Here is a 16,496-nt window from a genome sequence, read left to right on the forward strand (position 1 = left end):
ATAAAAAAAGAGTCAGGAGTCACGAGGGACAAACCTGGCAGAGGGATTTGAACACTTCTGAGAGGCCCCCCGAGAGCAACAAGATTTTCCCCTTGGTGGGAGAAGGTCAGGAGCGGGGAAAAAAAGCACTAATTCCTGCGGTGCTGTGGACGGTCAGCCTTGTGGAGCCTGGTGCCCGTGCCAGGGCATCTGCACCGGCTGCTGGTGCGCACAGCTCCGGCATGCCCGCTGCGCGTCCGAGCCTGTTCCATTAAGTGCTGATGGTTTCCAGCACAGACCTTTCCGCGTGAAAGATTATTTAGAAAAAACAGCAAGCTGTTCCGATAATGGGAAGCAGGTGCACAGAATTAGACAGCAGCGAGAAGCAGCCGTGCCTGTACACATCTGAAGACGTAAGAAACAGGATTTTTCGTTGCCAGCGGTGTTAAAAATGCAGCTGAACGTCTTGGTGAGAAGCAGGGCTCTAATGATTGCGAGAAGACCTTTATAATTAGCAGAGTCTTTCCAACTTTCCTGAAATAGAAGAAATTTTTCACTCTGAGGGTGGTGAGGCACTGGCACAGGTCACCCAGAGAAACTGTGGCTGCCCCATCCCTGGAAGTGTTCAAGGCCAGGTTGGATGGGGCTTTGGGCAACCTGGTGTAGTGGAGAGTGTCCCTGCCCATGGCAAGGGGGGTTGGAACTAGATGATCTTTGAGGTCCTTTCCAATCCAAAACATTCTGTGATTCCATGATTGTATGAAATGTTGTGGTTTGGAACCATATTTGATACCAGAGTAAAGGTGGTACTGCAGTTAGAAGATCAGGAGTAACTCCCTCAGGAATGAGTCCAGGAAGGCAAGGCAGATGGTAAGCCCTCTTGTAAAGTCAGTGCTGTCATCCTCACGAAAAGTGTAAATTTGTAACATAAACAACAAAAAAAAATCACAAACCTGCCTCATTTGGTGGACTAAATGTGTCTGTCTGTGTGGTTTATATCACAGGTTTAGAAACAAGCTGTGGGGCTGCGTCGCTCTCATGGTAACCATCAGACTTGCAATGACTATTCAAATGACTCTGAATTACAGCAAAATCCCGGCACAATCCTATTTTTCGGGTTTTATGCCAAACCTTACCACGTTCCAAGGCTGCTGGCGGGCAATGCTAATCCAGGGACAGTGCGTTCCCGATGCTCTCTTCTTCCTTTTTGCTACTCCACCAAAAACTTTTGTGCCAAGACCCACTTTGCAGAGGTAGATCAAAGAGCTCGAACGCCTGAATTGTTGGATGAGTTGGAGGCAGCATCTTCTCTCAGGACACCTTGGAAGCTGCCGTGTTTTCGTGTGAGGAAGGAGCAGGGCTGGTTTAGGATTGATTTAAGACTGGTTTGATGGGAACAGATCCTCGTGCACGCTGCAGGGAGCTGGCCCCATCGCTGGGTGGGGGCAAAGACGGCTGGAGGGCGATGGGGAGTCCTGCAGCAGGGGTCCTGCAGAGGCTTGGTTGGACCTTTTCCCGTTATGATAGAGGACTGCAGTAGTTTTTAAGGTAGAGAAATGTAGTCGTTGCTGTGAAACTACAGAATTTGGACAGCTGGGCTTTGCTTCTATTAATTTTCTTTGCTTTGCAGAACGATGCATGAAAGCTCCTTGTGTTTGAGCGTGATTCCTCCTGGCTTGCCGGTGCCTGTTTCCTTCATTACCCTGTTACAATCGCATCTTCCCACAGGTCCACGGCAAGTCTCCCCTTAGCTGCTAGTCGGAGCGAGGGACAGCTAACTCCTGCCACCTGCTGTCTTCTTCTTTGCTCTTCACTTTATTAAGATCCAGATTTATTAAAAGATGCAGAGGGACAAAGGGAATGGGGCTGCGGCTGCCCCGATGCTCGCGTTGACCTCCTTGCTGAGCATTGCTCATCCCACTGCCGACCCCGCCGCCTCCTCTCCTCCGCCGCCCCCGGCTTTCCAAGTAAGCAGAGAGCCTGGACATCAAATTTGACTGTAGCCTGGCTCCAGGAGAAAGCCAAGGGACAGGCCACCTTCCTTCACAGCTTTGCAGCACTGGAAAGGGCGACTTGCCGGGCTGCGGCGCTGCCGGTGCCGTCTCGCACGCTTTGCCTTCGCCGCGCTGGCTGTGCGCTTGCCAGGTTGGGTTTTGCTCGGTGGGTCTGCCGTTCCCTTTGGCTGGCACTGGGATTTGTGGCTTTCTGTGTCCACTGATCCCTCTCTTCCTCTGCTGCTGCTGGCTTTCTGCTGGGGGTCAGTAACCCGGAGAATAGGCTCACCCCAGGGGTGCCACTCACCCCGCTCAGGAATTGTGCATTTGTGAATCTGCCAGTAAAGCCAGAAGGGCCTCGGGAGACTTGTGTCTGTCTGTCAGTCAGATCTTTGGTCTGCAGTTATTTTCTGGCATAGGGATGGCACCTCTGGTTCGTGTCAGTGGTTAACTAATGCCCATCTCATACAGACGCTGTCACCGTTCCTCCCGTGGAGCCGGTTTTTGGCTCTGTGCAACTGGGCTCAACTCCTTAGAAGCCCTCGGTGGCCTCCAGACACACCGTCACCCCCTGAGACTGTCACAGCACTTGGAAACGTCGGCTGGATAAACCTGCTGACACATGAGGGAGGCAAGCGGGAACGGTGTCAGCTCGGTGCACTGGAGCTCCCAAGACCGTAGAGCAAGGCACGCTTTTTAGAGAGGAGATCTCCTACTCTTGGAGATCTCCTCTCCTACTTGGATGAGGCTTTGAGCAACCTGGTGTAGTGGAGGGTGTCCCAGGCCAATGGCAAGATGATCTTTGAGGTCCCTTCCAACCCAAACCATTCTGTGATTCTACAGGGAACGGGTTTTTATGGTGAATGACTGTGCTTTGCACCAAAGATATTTCGTCCACCATCCCTTGGTATGGACATGGGGTGAGGAGCAACCGTAGAATAAGGGTTTGCTGATCTTTTACCTCCAGAGCTTGCTGCCACTGCTTCGGTGCTCCGGTGCCAATGCTGTTTCACAAACGGAGTGTCTTGACTGCGAGTGCTGTTGCTTGAAGATAAACTGCAAGGCAAATTTTAGCTCTTTTTTCTGTAGGCTGTTGTAGTGGTGCTTTGTAGTTGGCCATCCTTCTTTTTAACTAGACAAATGCAGCTTCATTTTCCACTTACATGAAGACTGTGGGGTGCTGCAGTCTTTGGAGAGGACCTTTACAGTCTGCGGAGTATTCTGAGCATGATGCCACACTGATGATTAAGTTTTTCCAGCAGAGCTCATCAGTTAACTTCCAATGAAAAAATTCAGTTGAAGATAGAGCTCCGAGAGGGCAACTTTACCATCTAATTGCAATTCTTACCAATTTCAGCAGATGTTTGTTTGGGAGTTGTGTTTTGCATCAGGATGCGATTCCAGATGGGCTGTTGTACAAACCAAGAGGAACCGGTGAACTTAATGTGCAGCAGAGACTGAAAAACACAAGGTCAAGCTCTTGCTCTACGTATCTCAAGCCACGTTCTCCTGATGTTAGGTCATCTGGGGGAAGTAGTGTCCCATATTTGACTTCTTGTAACTATTAAAAAAAAACACGGCCGCAGAGACTTAGACCTGGGCTTTGGCCATCCCGGTGAAGACCTTGCCCACCCAGCCGTGCTGCTGGGAGTGCTTATTCACAAGCACAAAATAGGACACTCTTGGTAGAGATGACTGCAAATTCCTGGTTAGCCCTCACTTTTTGGGGGAGAATTTTCTTAACTTAGCCAACTTAATGGCTGAGCACATGATTGGCCGAGCACCGGATCAGGCCCAAGAAAGGGGAGCCAGGTGAGGGGGCCGGCATGGCTGCAAGCTGAACTTGTGGAAAGAAACAAAAACGCCTTTCCAGCTGGATTAACTGCGTGATCCGTGCTGCAGCGACTGGCACACGCAGCATGGAAGCAGTCACAGCACTCTGAGCTGGGCATCAACTGTGCCGGGCTTCTCGCTGCCGCAGCCTCAGTGTCTCCGGCTCATCCAAGCGTGAGCTGCAAGTGCTGTAGAAACCTGGAGAACTTGCACGGTTCAGGCAAACTGTTTCCTGGGGAGCTCTGCCTTTGCCAAGGTTTAACCTCCACCTTCACCCAGGTTACAGATCTCCAGGGTCCTTCTTACACCTCCAGCTATAACACTGTTCACATGGAACAGGCTTCCCAGAGAGGTTGTGGAGTCTCCTTCTCTGGAGATGTTCCAAACCCACCTGGATGCGTTCTTGTGTGATCTGATCTAGGTGGTCCTGCTCTGGCAGGGGGGTTGGACAAGATGATCCTTTGAGGTCCCTTCCAATCCCTGACATTCTGTGATTCTGTGATCCTCTGAAGGTATTGAAAATCTCCTGAGTCTTAGGTGGGAATTTCTGCAGGAGTGAGTCAGGATAGACCTAGGCTGGAAAAGAACTTAAGAGAACTATTTTTTTTTAATGTTAAAAGGGGGAAAGGGAAAGAGATTTGGGTATCTTCCACCTACCTTGAGATATAGAAGCCATGCTACAGTAAGCCATGCAAAACCAGATCGTCAGTGGATACTTTCCCTCTTACTAAACTTACACCTTTGCTGCTGGTAGTCGTCTTTGCAAAAGATCCAGCCTTGCCCCCTGCCTCCCTCCCTTTGCCTCTTACACATTTTTTAAACCTCATGTGTAAACTTTTCTTCCCAAACCGATCACTAAAGTCTACCAGGGAGCAGCTGGTCCAGTGTCAAGCGGCCAGAAGAAGCTCTGCTCAGCTAAATGCTCCGATTTAGCTCATTGCTGTATTTCCATTTGTGTCAGGAAACTAAATGTTCTCCATTTAAGGTTTTTTCAGTAGAACGTTTTGAGTAATTAGAGTTAATTTTCTGAACAGGTGTGGATTAATTATCAGCTGCCTGTTGTTTGTAGCTGCCATCTTTACAGAGCTGAGTTTCTTCTGTGAATTACTTTGTGGCTACGAATAAAGTGTGCTCAAGCTGTCATTGGTAAAAGAGCAGATAACAAAGAGTAAAAGAAAAGAGTATTAATTGAGCTATTACCAGTTTCAAGATGTATTTACAGTTGAGTAAGCAAACGCTACAGTGAGGCACAGTAGGTGTAGGAATCTCCTTTGACATGTACCGTGCCCTGCCTTTGGATTTCCAAAGAATCCAAAAGCTTCGCACTGGTGCTTATGCGTTTTTAATTGCATTAATTAAATGCATATACTCCTGCATTTCTTAATTCTTGAGGAACCAAATGGTTCTGTAGTTCACCAGTCATTCTTCGTACAAATTAGGTGTTCTCCACGCCTGGTGTCTCTAAATAACGCGGGTCGAGTTCAGCGATGGCACGTTCGTGTCAGTGGGTGTCTCCGAGACTTTCTCTACCTGCCATTCCCTTTTTATCTACCTGCCATTCCCTTCTGCAGTGTTTTCCTTTTCTCATTTATCCTTCAGTCCACCTGTTGTGAACCTCTGTGCTGTACTCACAGTAGAGAAGGACAGTAAGTTGAGATACATTTTCCAACTGGACGCAGGCTCGTTATTTTTTTTCGCAATTCTGTGTATTACTTGCAGATCTACCAGAGGTTTTGCTGGGTTTTTTTGTCCTCCTGCAGTAGCAAAAAGCACTCTGTGTGCTCTGCAGAGTGGAGGGAGAGATGGGGTCTTCCTGGCCACCACGCTTAGGGAGATCTTTTGACTCAATAGGCTGATCAGGGGCAGGCAGCAACAGGGAGGGATGGAGAAACGTATGGCAGGGATCGCAGCGCGACGTCGTGGCCGTGGTCCGAGTGCATGCCCCGCTGGGCGGTGTGGTTGAGGGCGGTCATCAGGCACAATAAATTGGGAGAACATCGGGAACAGGGAGAGGCACATGCCCTGGTAGGAGTGAGAACTCAACTCCTGTTGCAAGTGAGATGAAACCTCAGACTTCCAAAGGCAAGAAAATTCCTCCTGAGCGCAGCCGTCCTTCACTTGGCTGAGTTGGAACGTGGTCACACATATGGTATTTATATCAGACCCAAATGCCCAAGCAAAGGAGGCCAACCTGCTCATTTTCAGAGTTTATGAGGGGTGTCACTTGCTAAAGTGTCCAGGGTGACTTCAGCCACAAGTTGCAGCAGCCAAGTTATGAAACCGTAAGAAAGTGGGTGTATGATGGAAACGGTGACAGAAGGTTTGGGGCTTTTCTGAAACTTTTTAAACAGTCCTCCGTTTTGCAGCCCAGCTCGTAGAAATTCACTGAACTAATATCTCGAACAGCCAAGGCTGAAAAGAGCCTCGGGCATGCCACCTGCACAACTGCCAAGTCTTCACCAGTCTCGCAGGATTTCAAGAGTTTGCTTCGCGAGCAGATGGGGACAGGGCTTGAGGCTGGTGGCATGTCAAAGCTCCTTTAGTCCCTATTATGCTGGTGGGGCTCGGAGTGAGGTTTGGCAAACCAAACCCCCTGACTTGTGCAAACACTGCGGCCACGGGAGAGCTGCAGAGCTCGGTGACGGTGTCTGCGTGTTGGTGCTGGGAGCGACAGGAGCTGTGCTGAGCTGAGAGAAATTCAGGCTGAAGGAAGACTGAGCAGATGTAGTCAAGAAAGAAACCTCAGGGGTAAATGTTTTATCCTAATGCAGAGTCCTGCTTGCATATAATAGAAATATGCCAGCGAGAGGGTCCAGAACATGTAGCCCTGCGTCTTGTAGTGAGCAAATGACACGGTGTGGGCAACGCAAGCGCGACCCGTGCGCTGAAGGGCTCTTTACATTAGTGATGGGTGATAGAACAAGGGGAAATGGGTATAAGCTTAGTCAGGGGAGATTCAGGTTGGATGTTAGGAAGTATTTCTTCTCTGAAAGGGTTGTCAGCCGCTGGAATAGGCTGCCCAGGGAGGTGGTTGAGTCCCCATCCCTGGATGTGTTTAAGAATAGGGTGGATGATCTCCTTAGGGATATGGTTTAATGGGGATTAGGGATGGTTGGACTGGATGATCTCTGAGGTCTTTTCCAACCTAGAAATCTATGAAATCTATGAAAACACCTTTTGGCAGATGCGTGTGACACACGGTATGTGTTCTGTTCGCAGCTTCGACGTGGAAAATGGCCCGTCCCCCGGTCGCAGCCCGCTGGACCCGCAGGCCAGCTCCTCGTCAGGACTCGTGTTGCACACGACATTCCCCGGCCACAGCCAGCGCCGGGAGTCGTTCCTGTACAGATCCGACAGCGACTATGACTTATCACCAAAGACCATGTCCAGGAACTCTTCTCTCCCCAGCGAGCAGTAAGCATTAGTTCAGCTCACACCATATTTTACGGTAACTAAGGGTTGTACATGGCCTCCAGCCATCCTCAGAGCTCTGTTAAGAGGTGCTGATGGGTGCTAGTCACGTTTCGTAGCCTGAGTGCCCAAAACGGTCGCTTTTATGGTCTGCCAAGTCATGACTTGCTTCTCCCCATCCTTGAAATATTCCCCTTTTCTCCATAATTGAGCAGAGGAGCTTTCAAATCCGTACCCTGAAATAATTTTGCATTTTACCTTTCCTGGTACTATTTCTCCACGTGGGAATTGGTGTTTGGGACGTGAAGCGCTTGCAGCACACTGCAGGGTAAAGCCCGGGCAGTGCTGCGGGCAGAGACCGCTGCCAGCTGCCCGTGTCCACACTGGTGCTGCCAGCAGGAGAGCCCTGTCACTCCAGCACTTGGCTTGCTCAGTGATTTTCTGCCCTCTCTTGTCTCCATTATGCTCTCACCACGTGTTCTCAGAGCCTGGTTAACATCATCTCTGCTTTTTCTGAAGCAGGTAACGCTCCGTTAGCCTGGACAACAGAAATATGACTGTACTTGCATTTACAATATTACTCTTCTCCATCCTGTTTTCTGTCATGGGTTGTTCGTTAGAGCTGAGCAGAAAATGTAGCAGAAAGTCGAGACAGATGGTTGAGCTTGAGAGGATCAATGCAACCCAGAGCTGGAGCTTAAATGAGTGTCCTGGATTGGCAGCTCTTTATTTTAAAAAGCACAGTTTAAAGTTGTAAAGTGACCATTAAGCTCTAAAAAAGTTCTTGTAAAAAAAAAAAAAAAAGTTTAAGGGTTAGGAAAGCCCTGCAAAGTTTTGTCATGAAATAGAAATCTAAATATTAGTGAGATCCGTGAGGAGAATTCTCCTGAAAGAGAGCATCCCTCCCTGTTAGTTAACCTTTAGTAAATATTTACCAGGGACAAAGTAACCACTCCAAATTATGCAAATACCGTGTTTTGTGTAAAAGGTGGATTTTAACAATTGCCCCGTGTTCCCAGCTGTGTGCTGGGGTGCGGAGGGCCCCATCCAGCTGTGCCCACCACCCCCGCTCCCCCAGCATCATAGCTGCCTGCAGTTAGAGGTGTCCATCTACTGTGGGCATCAAGGCTCCTGCAGCACCCCGGGGAACCAGCACCTTCACACTGGCATCATTGAGACAACGTTAATTAAAACATAGACCTAGCAGCACTGGTACCTGAGTCTGGATAAGTGGGCAGCGCAGCCAGGGAGAATACCACTTTGAAGGTCATCCACGCTGGTGGGCATCTCTCTAGAGGTGCCAGTGGCATCTTGCAGCCATCCCTGCTGTCCTGCCCTGGCTCGGTGCATCAAAAACACATGGGAGGAAGCACCCAGCGGGATGGGAGCCCACCAGCAGCCGCACTGGTTTGCCTTCATTTCCAGCCACGAGCAGGTCTGCGCTGGGCAGCGGTAGCTCTACGCTGCCGTGTTTCGGTTAGGTAAATCGTACCGGATTCTTCATATACGCACAAGTGCTATATATAATATCGAAAAAAACCAAAAAAAAATCCCTCCTATTGGTGGTGATGATGTCTTTTTCACAGAACTTCTGCTCAAATCTTCCACGATGAAAACGGCCGGACAAAGCTCAGCGTCACAAAAACGTTAAAGACTGTGACAGAGATCGACAAAAGCCAGGAAATTCAAAGCTGACCTTTCCCCAGGCTGTTACGTTTTGGGTTTTTTTCCACCGTGGTGCCAATGTGCTGCCTTAATTTTTGAATTTCCTGGCTTTTATTGCCCAGTGTTACCAGTCTGAACAGTCACTCCAGTGGGGTTGTTTTGAATAGACCCTGTGAGATCTTTCCATTAGGAACAAGATTTTATGTAAATAAACGCCGCACGGGTTAATGTTTTTTTGTAAAACGCTCTTTCCGTGGAGTGAACGATGCTCCATTTGAGGTAAATTTACACATTTTCTCCATTTCTCCTCAGGCATGGCGACGACCTGATTGTCACGCCTTTCGCCCAGGTGAGTTGACCTCTCGAATTAAAAAAAAAATAAATAAAAAAATAAAAAAGCCAACGAAAACCTTATGCAGAGAAGATAACATCTGGGGTTTTTGCCTCCCTCTCAGGTGCTGGCGAGCCTACGAAGCGTGAGGAGCAACTTCACGCTCCTTACCAATTTGCACGGCACCTCCAACAAGTAAGACCGTCGTTTTGCGTTCCCTGGTGGTTGGCACGCGGCAGGGGCTGGCAGAGGAGCCGCCGCATCCCAAGATGGAGGTTCATAGAAAAACAGATGGCTGAAATAGATCCTTTTTTTCAAGCTTTGCTTTTTTGAACAGCTCGAGCGTTTCAGCAGTTCCTAATGAGGACTCTGAAATTGGACGGGGCCGGAAGGAAGCGAGGGCGTAACCTGTAGGACACACAGGCATCTTGCAGTGTCCTTTTGAAAACGTTCCCACATTTGGTTGAGGTATAAAGTCGTTTGTCCAGCCAAAGCAAAAGTCGTTAAATGTTTAAACCATTATATACCAAACATCCAAGTCCGTGGCGGAATGTGCTTCCAGGCTCTGCGGAGCTTCCCGCACAGTTTCCAGACAGCTCTGCTGGGTTACGGCCACGCTGCCAGCTCATGGTTTTATCATATGTCTCATGATATGTGGTATTTTACTTAAACTTCTGCTCTGGGGATCATGAGAATGTCAGCTTTTCTTTAGCCCCTCCTCTCTCCTCTTTTTTCCTCTTCTCCATCCCCCCACCCCGAGAACGAAAAAGAGGATGCCGTCCCACATATTTACAGAAATGCTGGAAAATCTGAATGTTAAGGGCTGGAGGAAAAAAAAACAAGTAGAAGTCATATTTTTTGGACTTCAACGTCAGGGTTTTTAAGACAGTTTCCTGATTGGAAAAAAAGGAGAGTATGATTAATGGTTTCAGAGTGCCTGAGTTTGGCACATGTGGCCCAGGACACGGTCAGAAAGCATCCGGTGCCTGCTCCTCTTAATACCCGCCGGGAAGAGGGAAGGAGCGGGAAGCGGGAGCCGTGTACCCTTGAGCGTAATGGTGTCGAAGTAGGGACAGCGCTGTCGAAACCCAGATCTCTGGGTCTCCGTTGCTGGTGCCCTCACTGCCCCAGAAACAGGGATGGGCACAGCCAGGATGTAATTCCAGGATGCCGGGAGCGGTGCTGTTCCCTTTTCAGGCTCTGCAGCATGGAATACTCTACTGAACACTGGTTCAGCCCTCCCCGCCCTCCCCGAAGGCATGTCTCAGCACAGGGTTTGGAGATACCTGGAGCACCTCTCCCCAGATACTGGAAGCGCTGCAGCCCCGGCATGGTGTCCCTATTGGGGAGTTTCTGTTTTTTCGAGATTTCGAGATTTGGCTTTTCAAAGGCTCAGCAGAGGCAGGTCGGGGCAGATTTTCCGAGAAGTCGGCATCCAACGTGTGCGCCCTGTGCTGAACCCTTCGAAGCATCTGGGTCCTGGAGCTCCCTCCGGAAAAGCTGAGCCTTTGAAATCCCGGCGGGCGAGCGGGCGCTGCGCCCAGGGGACCCTGCTGCTCAGGACACATCAGGATGGGTGGCCAGGGTTTGGAGCAGGACCACAGCTGCCTCCCTCTAACGCAGATCTTACCTGGTTAGCGACGCCTTCCTGGAGCACTTCTGAAGAACCCCCTGGAGCTACAATTGCAGCAGAATTGAGCCGCTCACTTGCTTTGATTTTAGCTTCAAAGGAGAGCTGGCAAATAATGGATGCTTCAGTTCAGTGGCTGACTCAAAAAAATTGGGGTTAGGAGGTTGGCTAAGAGAGAGTGTGGGGAAATCTGGCTTCGGTTAAGATGTATCAGAAACTTCTTAGGGAAGCAGAAGCCCAAAGTTTCATTTTGGTCAGCCTGAAATACTGCGTTCAATCCAAAATGAAGGATCTTGATTTTGGTGTCAGCTCTTTTTAACTTCTTTTAAAAAGAAGTCTCTTTTTTTTTCCCCCAAGTAAATTACAGTTTCAGCTTGAAAAATTAACAGTTTTATTTGGCAAATCTCACAATGAAATATTTTGACATTTGGAGAAACACTGCACCCTTTTTCCAGTTAGACCTTATTTGTTTGACTTGAACCAATTCTTCAAATAGGTTTTTGGTCCTTCTGAAATCCAGACTTTTCTAATGAAATTGTTGCTCCTAGTCAAAAAATTCTCCTTTAACTGTTTCAGAGCTTACACTAGTGACTGCAGTGTCTTTTTACTTGCTTCCAGGTGCAATTCAGAATGACAACTGTAGGATTCAAAGCTGTGCATTTCTCACCTTACTTATGGCATTGCCTTGCAGCCTGCACACTGGTGTAGTGTTTGACATCGGGGTCCAGCCCAGCCCTTGTAGGGAAAAGCTTTTCAGGAGAAGCCCTTGATTCTGAGGGACCCACTGACCCCTTCAGCCACAGAGACCAAGCTCTTGCTGACTTACAGGCACCTTTGTCGGTGACATGGACAGTGGGATCGAGTGCACCCTCAGCAAGTTTGCTGATGGCACCAAGCTGTGTGGTGCTGTGGACACGCTGGAGGGAAGGGATGCCATCCAGAGGGACCTGGACAGGCTGGAGAGGTGGGCCTGTGAGAACCTCATGAAGTTCAACAAGGCCAAGTGCAAGGTCCTGCATGTGGGTTGGGGCAATCCCAAGCACAAGTACAGGCTGGGCAGAGAATGGATTGAGAGCAGCCCTGAGGAGAAGGACGTGAGGGTGTTGGTTGATGAGAAGCTCAACATGAGCCGGCACCGTGCACTGGCAGCCCAGAAAGCCAACCATGTCCTGGGCTGCATCCAAAGCAGCGTGGGCAGCAGGGCGAGGGAGGGGATTCTGACCCTCTGCTCCGCTCTCGGGAGACCCTCTCCCCACAGTACTGCCTTCAGCTCTGCGGCCTCCAATATCAGAAGGACATGGAGCTGTTGGAGCGTGTCCAGAGGAGGCCACAAAGATGATCTGAGGGCTGGAGCACCTCTGTATGGAGCCAGGCTGAGAGAGTTGAGGCTGTTCAGTCTGGAGAAGAGAAGGCTCTGGGGAGACCTTCCAGCACTTTCCAGTGCCTAAAGGGGCTACAGGAATGCTGGAGAGGGGCTTTGGACAAGGGCGTGTAGTGACAGGACAAGGAGTAATGGCTTTGAACTGAAAGAGACTGGATTAGATGAGATCTAAGGAGGAAATCCTTCCCTCTGAGGGTGGTGAAGCACTGGCACAGGTTGCCCAGAGAAGTTGCAGCTGCCCCATCCCTGGCAGTGTTCAAGGCCAGGTTGGATGGGGCTTTGGGCAACCTGGTGTAGTGGAGGGTGTCCCTGCTCATGGCAGGGGTGTTGGAACTGGATGATCTTTGAGGTCCCTTCCAACCCAAACCGTTCTATCCTTCTATGATTCTATGATTTTGAGCAAAAAGTTGCAAAGGTGGGATGATGGCACTTGTTTCCTGATAAACCTTCTTTCCAGTGTGAGTGTGTGTGCCTTGCCAGGGGACATACATCTTTGGGTTTTCCTATCAAATATATTGATTCTGCTCATTAACTGCCAAATCATTTTGAAGTGTTTTGGGCTTCTTTGTGCGTATGGACAAGAGATTTTTAACTGTGGGAGTTGGCAGTTTGAACTGCCAACAAGGTTTGAAATGATAAAACAATACGTATTTATAGATTATTCTTTGTCCTTCTTAGGAGATCTCCAGCAACAAGTCAGCCACCTGTCTCCAGGGTTAACCTGCAAGGTACGTGTGTGACTTTGATAATCACCTGCCAGGTCAAATGCAGAAGACGCTTATTGCACATCGTTTTACCAACAGCTGCTTCTCTACCTACTCCCCCTGGTGCAATTCTGGGCTCGTAGAACTTCTGCTGAGTTACTCGTGCAAAACCAATACAAGAGAACCATCAGGCCCAAAATGTTGTTATTTAAATAGTTTGGGTTTCGGGTTTATCCTTATATGTTAGCATAAAAGACGAACATGATTTTGGTTTGATAGTCATGGCCACAGTGACTGCTGTTCTTCTGAGTCCCTGTACTGCACAGGCCTGGACAAGCCCCAGCCTACAAGCCTTGAACAGGCTCAGACACAGCTGTATTTTTTTTATTCTGTTTATTTCGGTTTGTTTCCATGTGATCTATGTAAAAATTGCAATCTCAAAAACCTTTCTCAGGTGAAACTTCCTCTGCTTTTATTAGGCTGCCCTGGAATGGCATTTTTTAGTTTCACTCTTTGCTTGCGGTCTCCTGAAATCCACATTTAGCACTGGAAGGAGAGCAGAAGTCAGTGAGCGTGGCCGATCGCATCTTCTGCCCTGTCTGCTCCCCCCCTGCACACCGTGTCCCTCGGTCACCTTGTCCTCACCCCCGTGTACAGCAAGCACAAGGAGGTTTGACTACGATCCTGGTGGAGGATAACACCAAGGAAAGCTTCTGGATGGAGGGTGCCGGGCAAGCGAGGGGGCTCTGCGTCTGCCCCGGGTGCCAAGGCAAGGGGGGGTAGGCAGCAGTGCCAGCCCAGCAAGCAGAGGCAGGGAGCGGTGGTGGTGGGAGCAGGGGGCTGCTCAGGTAGGATGAAGTGCTGAGGATGGGAAGCAGAGGCATCCTGCTGTTTCCTTATGACAAGTGTCTATTTTCACACCAGCCTTGCAGTGCTGGGGGCTTGTGGGACCCCTCTCAGGAGCAGAGCTGGCTCTACTTGCACTAATTTAAAGGTTACTCCCACAGAGAAGGAGATAAGATTTGGAGGAGTGCCCATTTGTAAGGTTTAATCTCAGCCTTCCCAATAATTACGTGCTTGGAGGGACTAGTAAAGTTTAATTTTTACAGTGTGCGAAGCCTGGATAACTAACATATCATTTCCTTTCATGCTGTATGTTATTTACTGTCTGGAGACATGTATAGTCCTGGAGACTTCCAGGTTCAGTTCCTCAAAACTTGTTAATGGGATGTGGGAACCTCTGATGCGGAAAGAAAACTGGACAACGGGATCTTAAACGCCTTCTCCTTCACTCCCTGTGAGCAGTGTCGAGTCAGGGCCAGCAGGAACACAACTCGTCGCTTTATTTAAAAATCTGTTCTAGCAAGACTGTGATTTTGTGGCCTGTGTGGAAAAAAAAAATCATGGAAAATTTCATAAGCTTTTCATAGATCTGTTTATGCAGGTTACAGAATCTGATAAAGAGGAGAGAATTCCCTTCCAGGAATTTTTAGATTAATTTTCTTAACACTTTCTGTGGCAAGAATCGCTTTCAACTTTTTAACACTTTGTGGATATTTTTTCTGCAGTATTTCCAACAGGAGATGTAGGATACCTATTACTTTTTAGCTAACCCAAGCTTCTAACGCTAGGAATACATGAAAATGTCAGCTCCCTTTTTGACTGAAGGGTCTGACACACATAATTGTAGAGCAAGTTCTGTGTTACCCTGCAAAACTCAAAAAGAGAAGGCAACTGAGAAGAATCCAACCTTTAGCATTTTTAACCTTGTGATCCTGACTCATGGTTTTTAATGTTTCAGTGCTGGTAATTACATGGGGATAGGTGGATATATCTAAAATAAATTATATTAACATCTTACCTGTGTTGTGAAAAAGGAAAATGTCCAGATGTGGAAATGATTCACACTGGATGCGTTTTCTGAGTGCAGATTTTTATTTGGTGACTAAAGGACTGTGGAAGAAACCCACGGCTCAGTGGTTATGGCAATTGTAAAAAGTAGAGAAGTACAGGCTGGATTCGTGGCCCCTCAAGTAAACGAGTTCTTAACCACGTACCTTAACTGGCTTTAGGTGAAGTCTTCAAACGAAGCAAAAAATGTTAATTGTATCATTACAGGTTGCCCAGAGAAGCTGTGGCTGCCCCATCCCTGGAAGTGTTCCAGGCCAGGTTGGATGGGGCTTTGGGCAACCTGGTGTAGTGGAGGGTGTCCCTGCCCATGGCAGGGGGGTTGGAACTGGATGATCTTTGAGGTCCCTTCCAACCCAAACCAGTCTGTGATTCTATGATTACAACTTAAGTGAATTGTGACAGTTTGTAGGTAAGAATACGAAATATTTTTGAGATTGGTGAGAAATTGTGTTATTTCCTACAGGAAGGAAGCCAATACTGACATTATCAGTGGAAAAGCCTGGGGTTCTTAGTTAAATTCAGTTTCAGATTATCTTTGTTGATGAATTTTGCCAACTCTTCACAGGATTTAGTCTCTAGGCTGAAGCAGTCCTTTCCTGTCCAGCCTGAAATATTGCATCTTGTGTCGCAGCCCTGTGCTGGGGGGGTCAGGAGTGAGCTTGGTGAGCAGGAACAGCAGCTCTGACACGTTGAGGGAAGACTGAAAACCAGCCAGATAGAGCTGCCACACTCACAAATTGTCAGGTAGTTCACAAGGCTCAGGGTCGGAGCTGAGAGAGGGGACCAGCTCGTCTCCAGCGAGGCCAGCACCAGACACCTGCCTGCTCGCTTCCATGGTGGGTTGTGTGCCCTCAGCTCACCTTCTCCCCATGCTCACCTGAAAATAGAGCTGCAGTGAGGAATGCCAGTGGTGTTCTGTCCTTATTTTGTGCTTTTCTAGCACGTAAGCCAAGACCATTCTGAATTTCTGCCCCTATTGTCGCATTCATTGTCCCCACTTGGCTGTCCAGAGCATCTTCCAGGTTCATGTAGAGCCTCTCTTGTTTCCCATGGAGCCTTAGTCGTTCTGTACAGCCCTTGCCCTGATCACTTGGGCACTGCCTTCCTTTACCCATGTGCAGCCGTTGGTATATATTGTCATTCATTCCGGTGTAGCCGAGAACAAAGGCCGGTCGTTTGCTTTCTAAGGAAGTTTCCGTTTAAATGCAGCAAGAACAAAGATTTTTGGATTGCGTGGGTTTTTTTTTTTTTTTTTCAGTGTTTGCAGCTTTTTTTCCCTAGATGGCTTCTGATTTGGAAATTATGAAAGGAAGGAGAGATTTTCCTATCAGAACGCTTCAGTTACGTGCCAATGACTCCTGTCTGAAAGGCCGCAGAGTGTTTTTCCTGAAAGTTTTGGAGAAGGAAACAGCGATGTTTTGGTTGGGACCAGACCGCCTTACATCCCCGTAGATAAAAGAACGTGTTTTGAAATGAGCTGTGTTTATATTGTCTGGGTTGGTTAGCCGGCAAAGCTCGGAATTTTATTTTAGCTCTCCCATGTCACCCGTTGATTCCTAGATTTAAGGCAACCAGTTGACATCAGAACGAGCACCTCGTGTCTGTCTCCTTTTATTTGTCGTTAGCGGAGTGATTTATATCCTGTTAGGAAAAGTAG

The 16,496-nt window shown here is 48.5% G+C and overlaps 1 protein-coding gene across 2 annotated transcripts in view; it reads left to right on the forward strand.

Annotated features, from left to right (window-relative positions):
* Nucleotides 1-16,496, forward strand: part of PDE4B (phosphodiesterase 4B) — a 200,538-nt gene that overhangs the window by 129,956 nt on the left and 54,086 nt on the right. For both annotated transcript variants that reach the window (XM_086617761.1, XM_086617762.1), the window contains 4 exons: nucleotides 7,026-7,220; nucleotides 9,195-9,231; nucleotides 9,338-9,408; nucleotides 12,903-12,952. In XM_086617761.1, the coding sequence (XP_086473887.1) occupies nucleotides 7,026-7,220; nucleotides 9,195-9,231; nucleotides 9,338-9,408; nucleotides 12,903-12,952 (353 nt within the window). The remainder of the gene's footprint in view (nucleotides 1-7,025; nucleotides 7,221-9,194; nucleotides 9,232-9,337; nucleotides 9,409-12,902; nucleotides 12,953-16,496) is intronic.

The sequence above is a fragment of the Tauraco erythrolophus genome, chromosome 10 (assembly GCF_009769465.1).
Source record: "Tauraco erythrolophus isolate bTauEry1 chromosome 10, bTauEry1.pri, whole genome shotgun sequence".
NCBI classification, from domain to species: Eukaryota; Metazoa; Chordata; class Aves; order Musophagiformes; family Musophagidae; genus Tauraco; species Tauraco erythrolophus.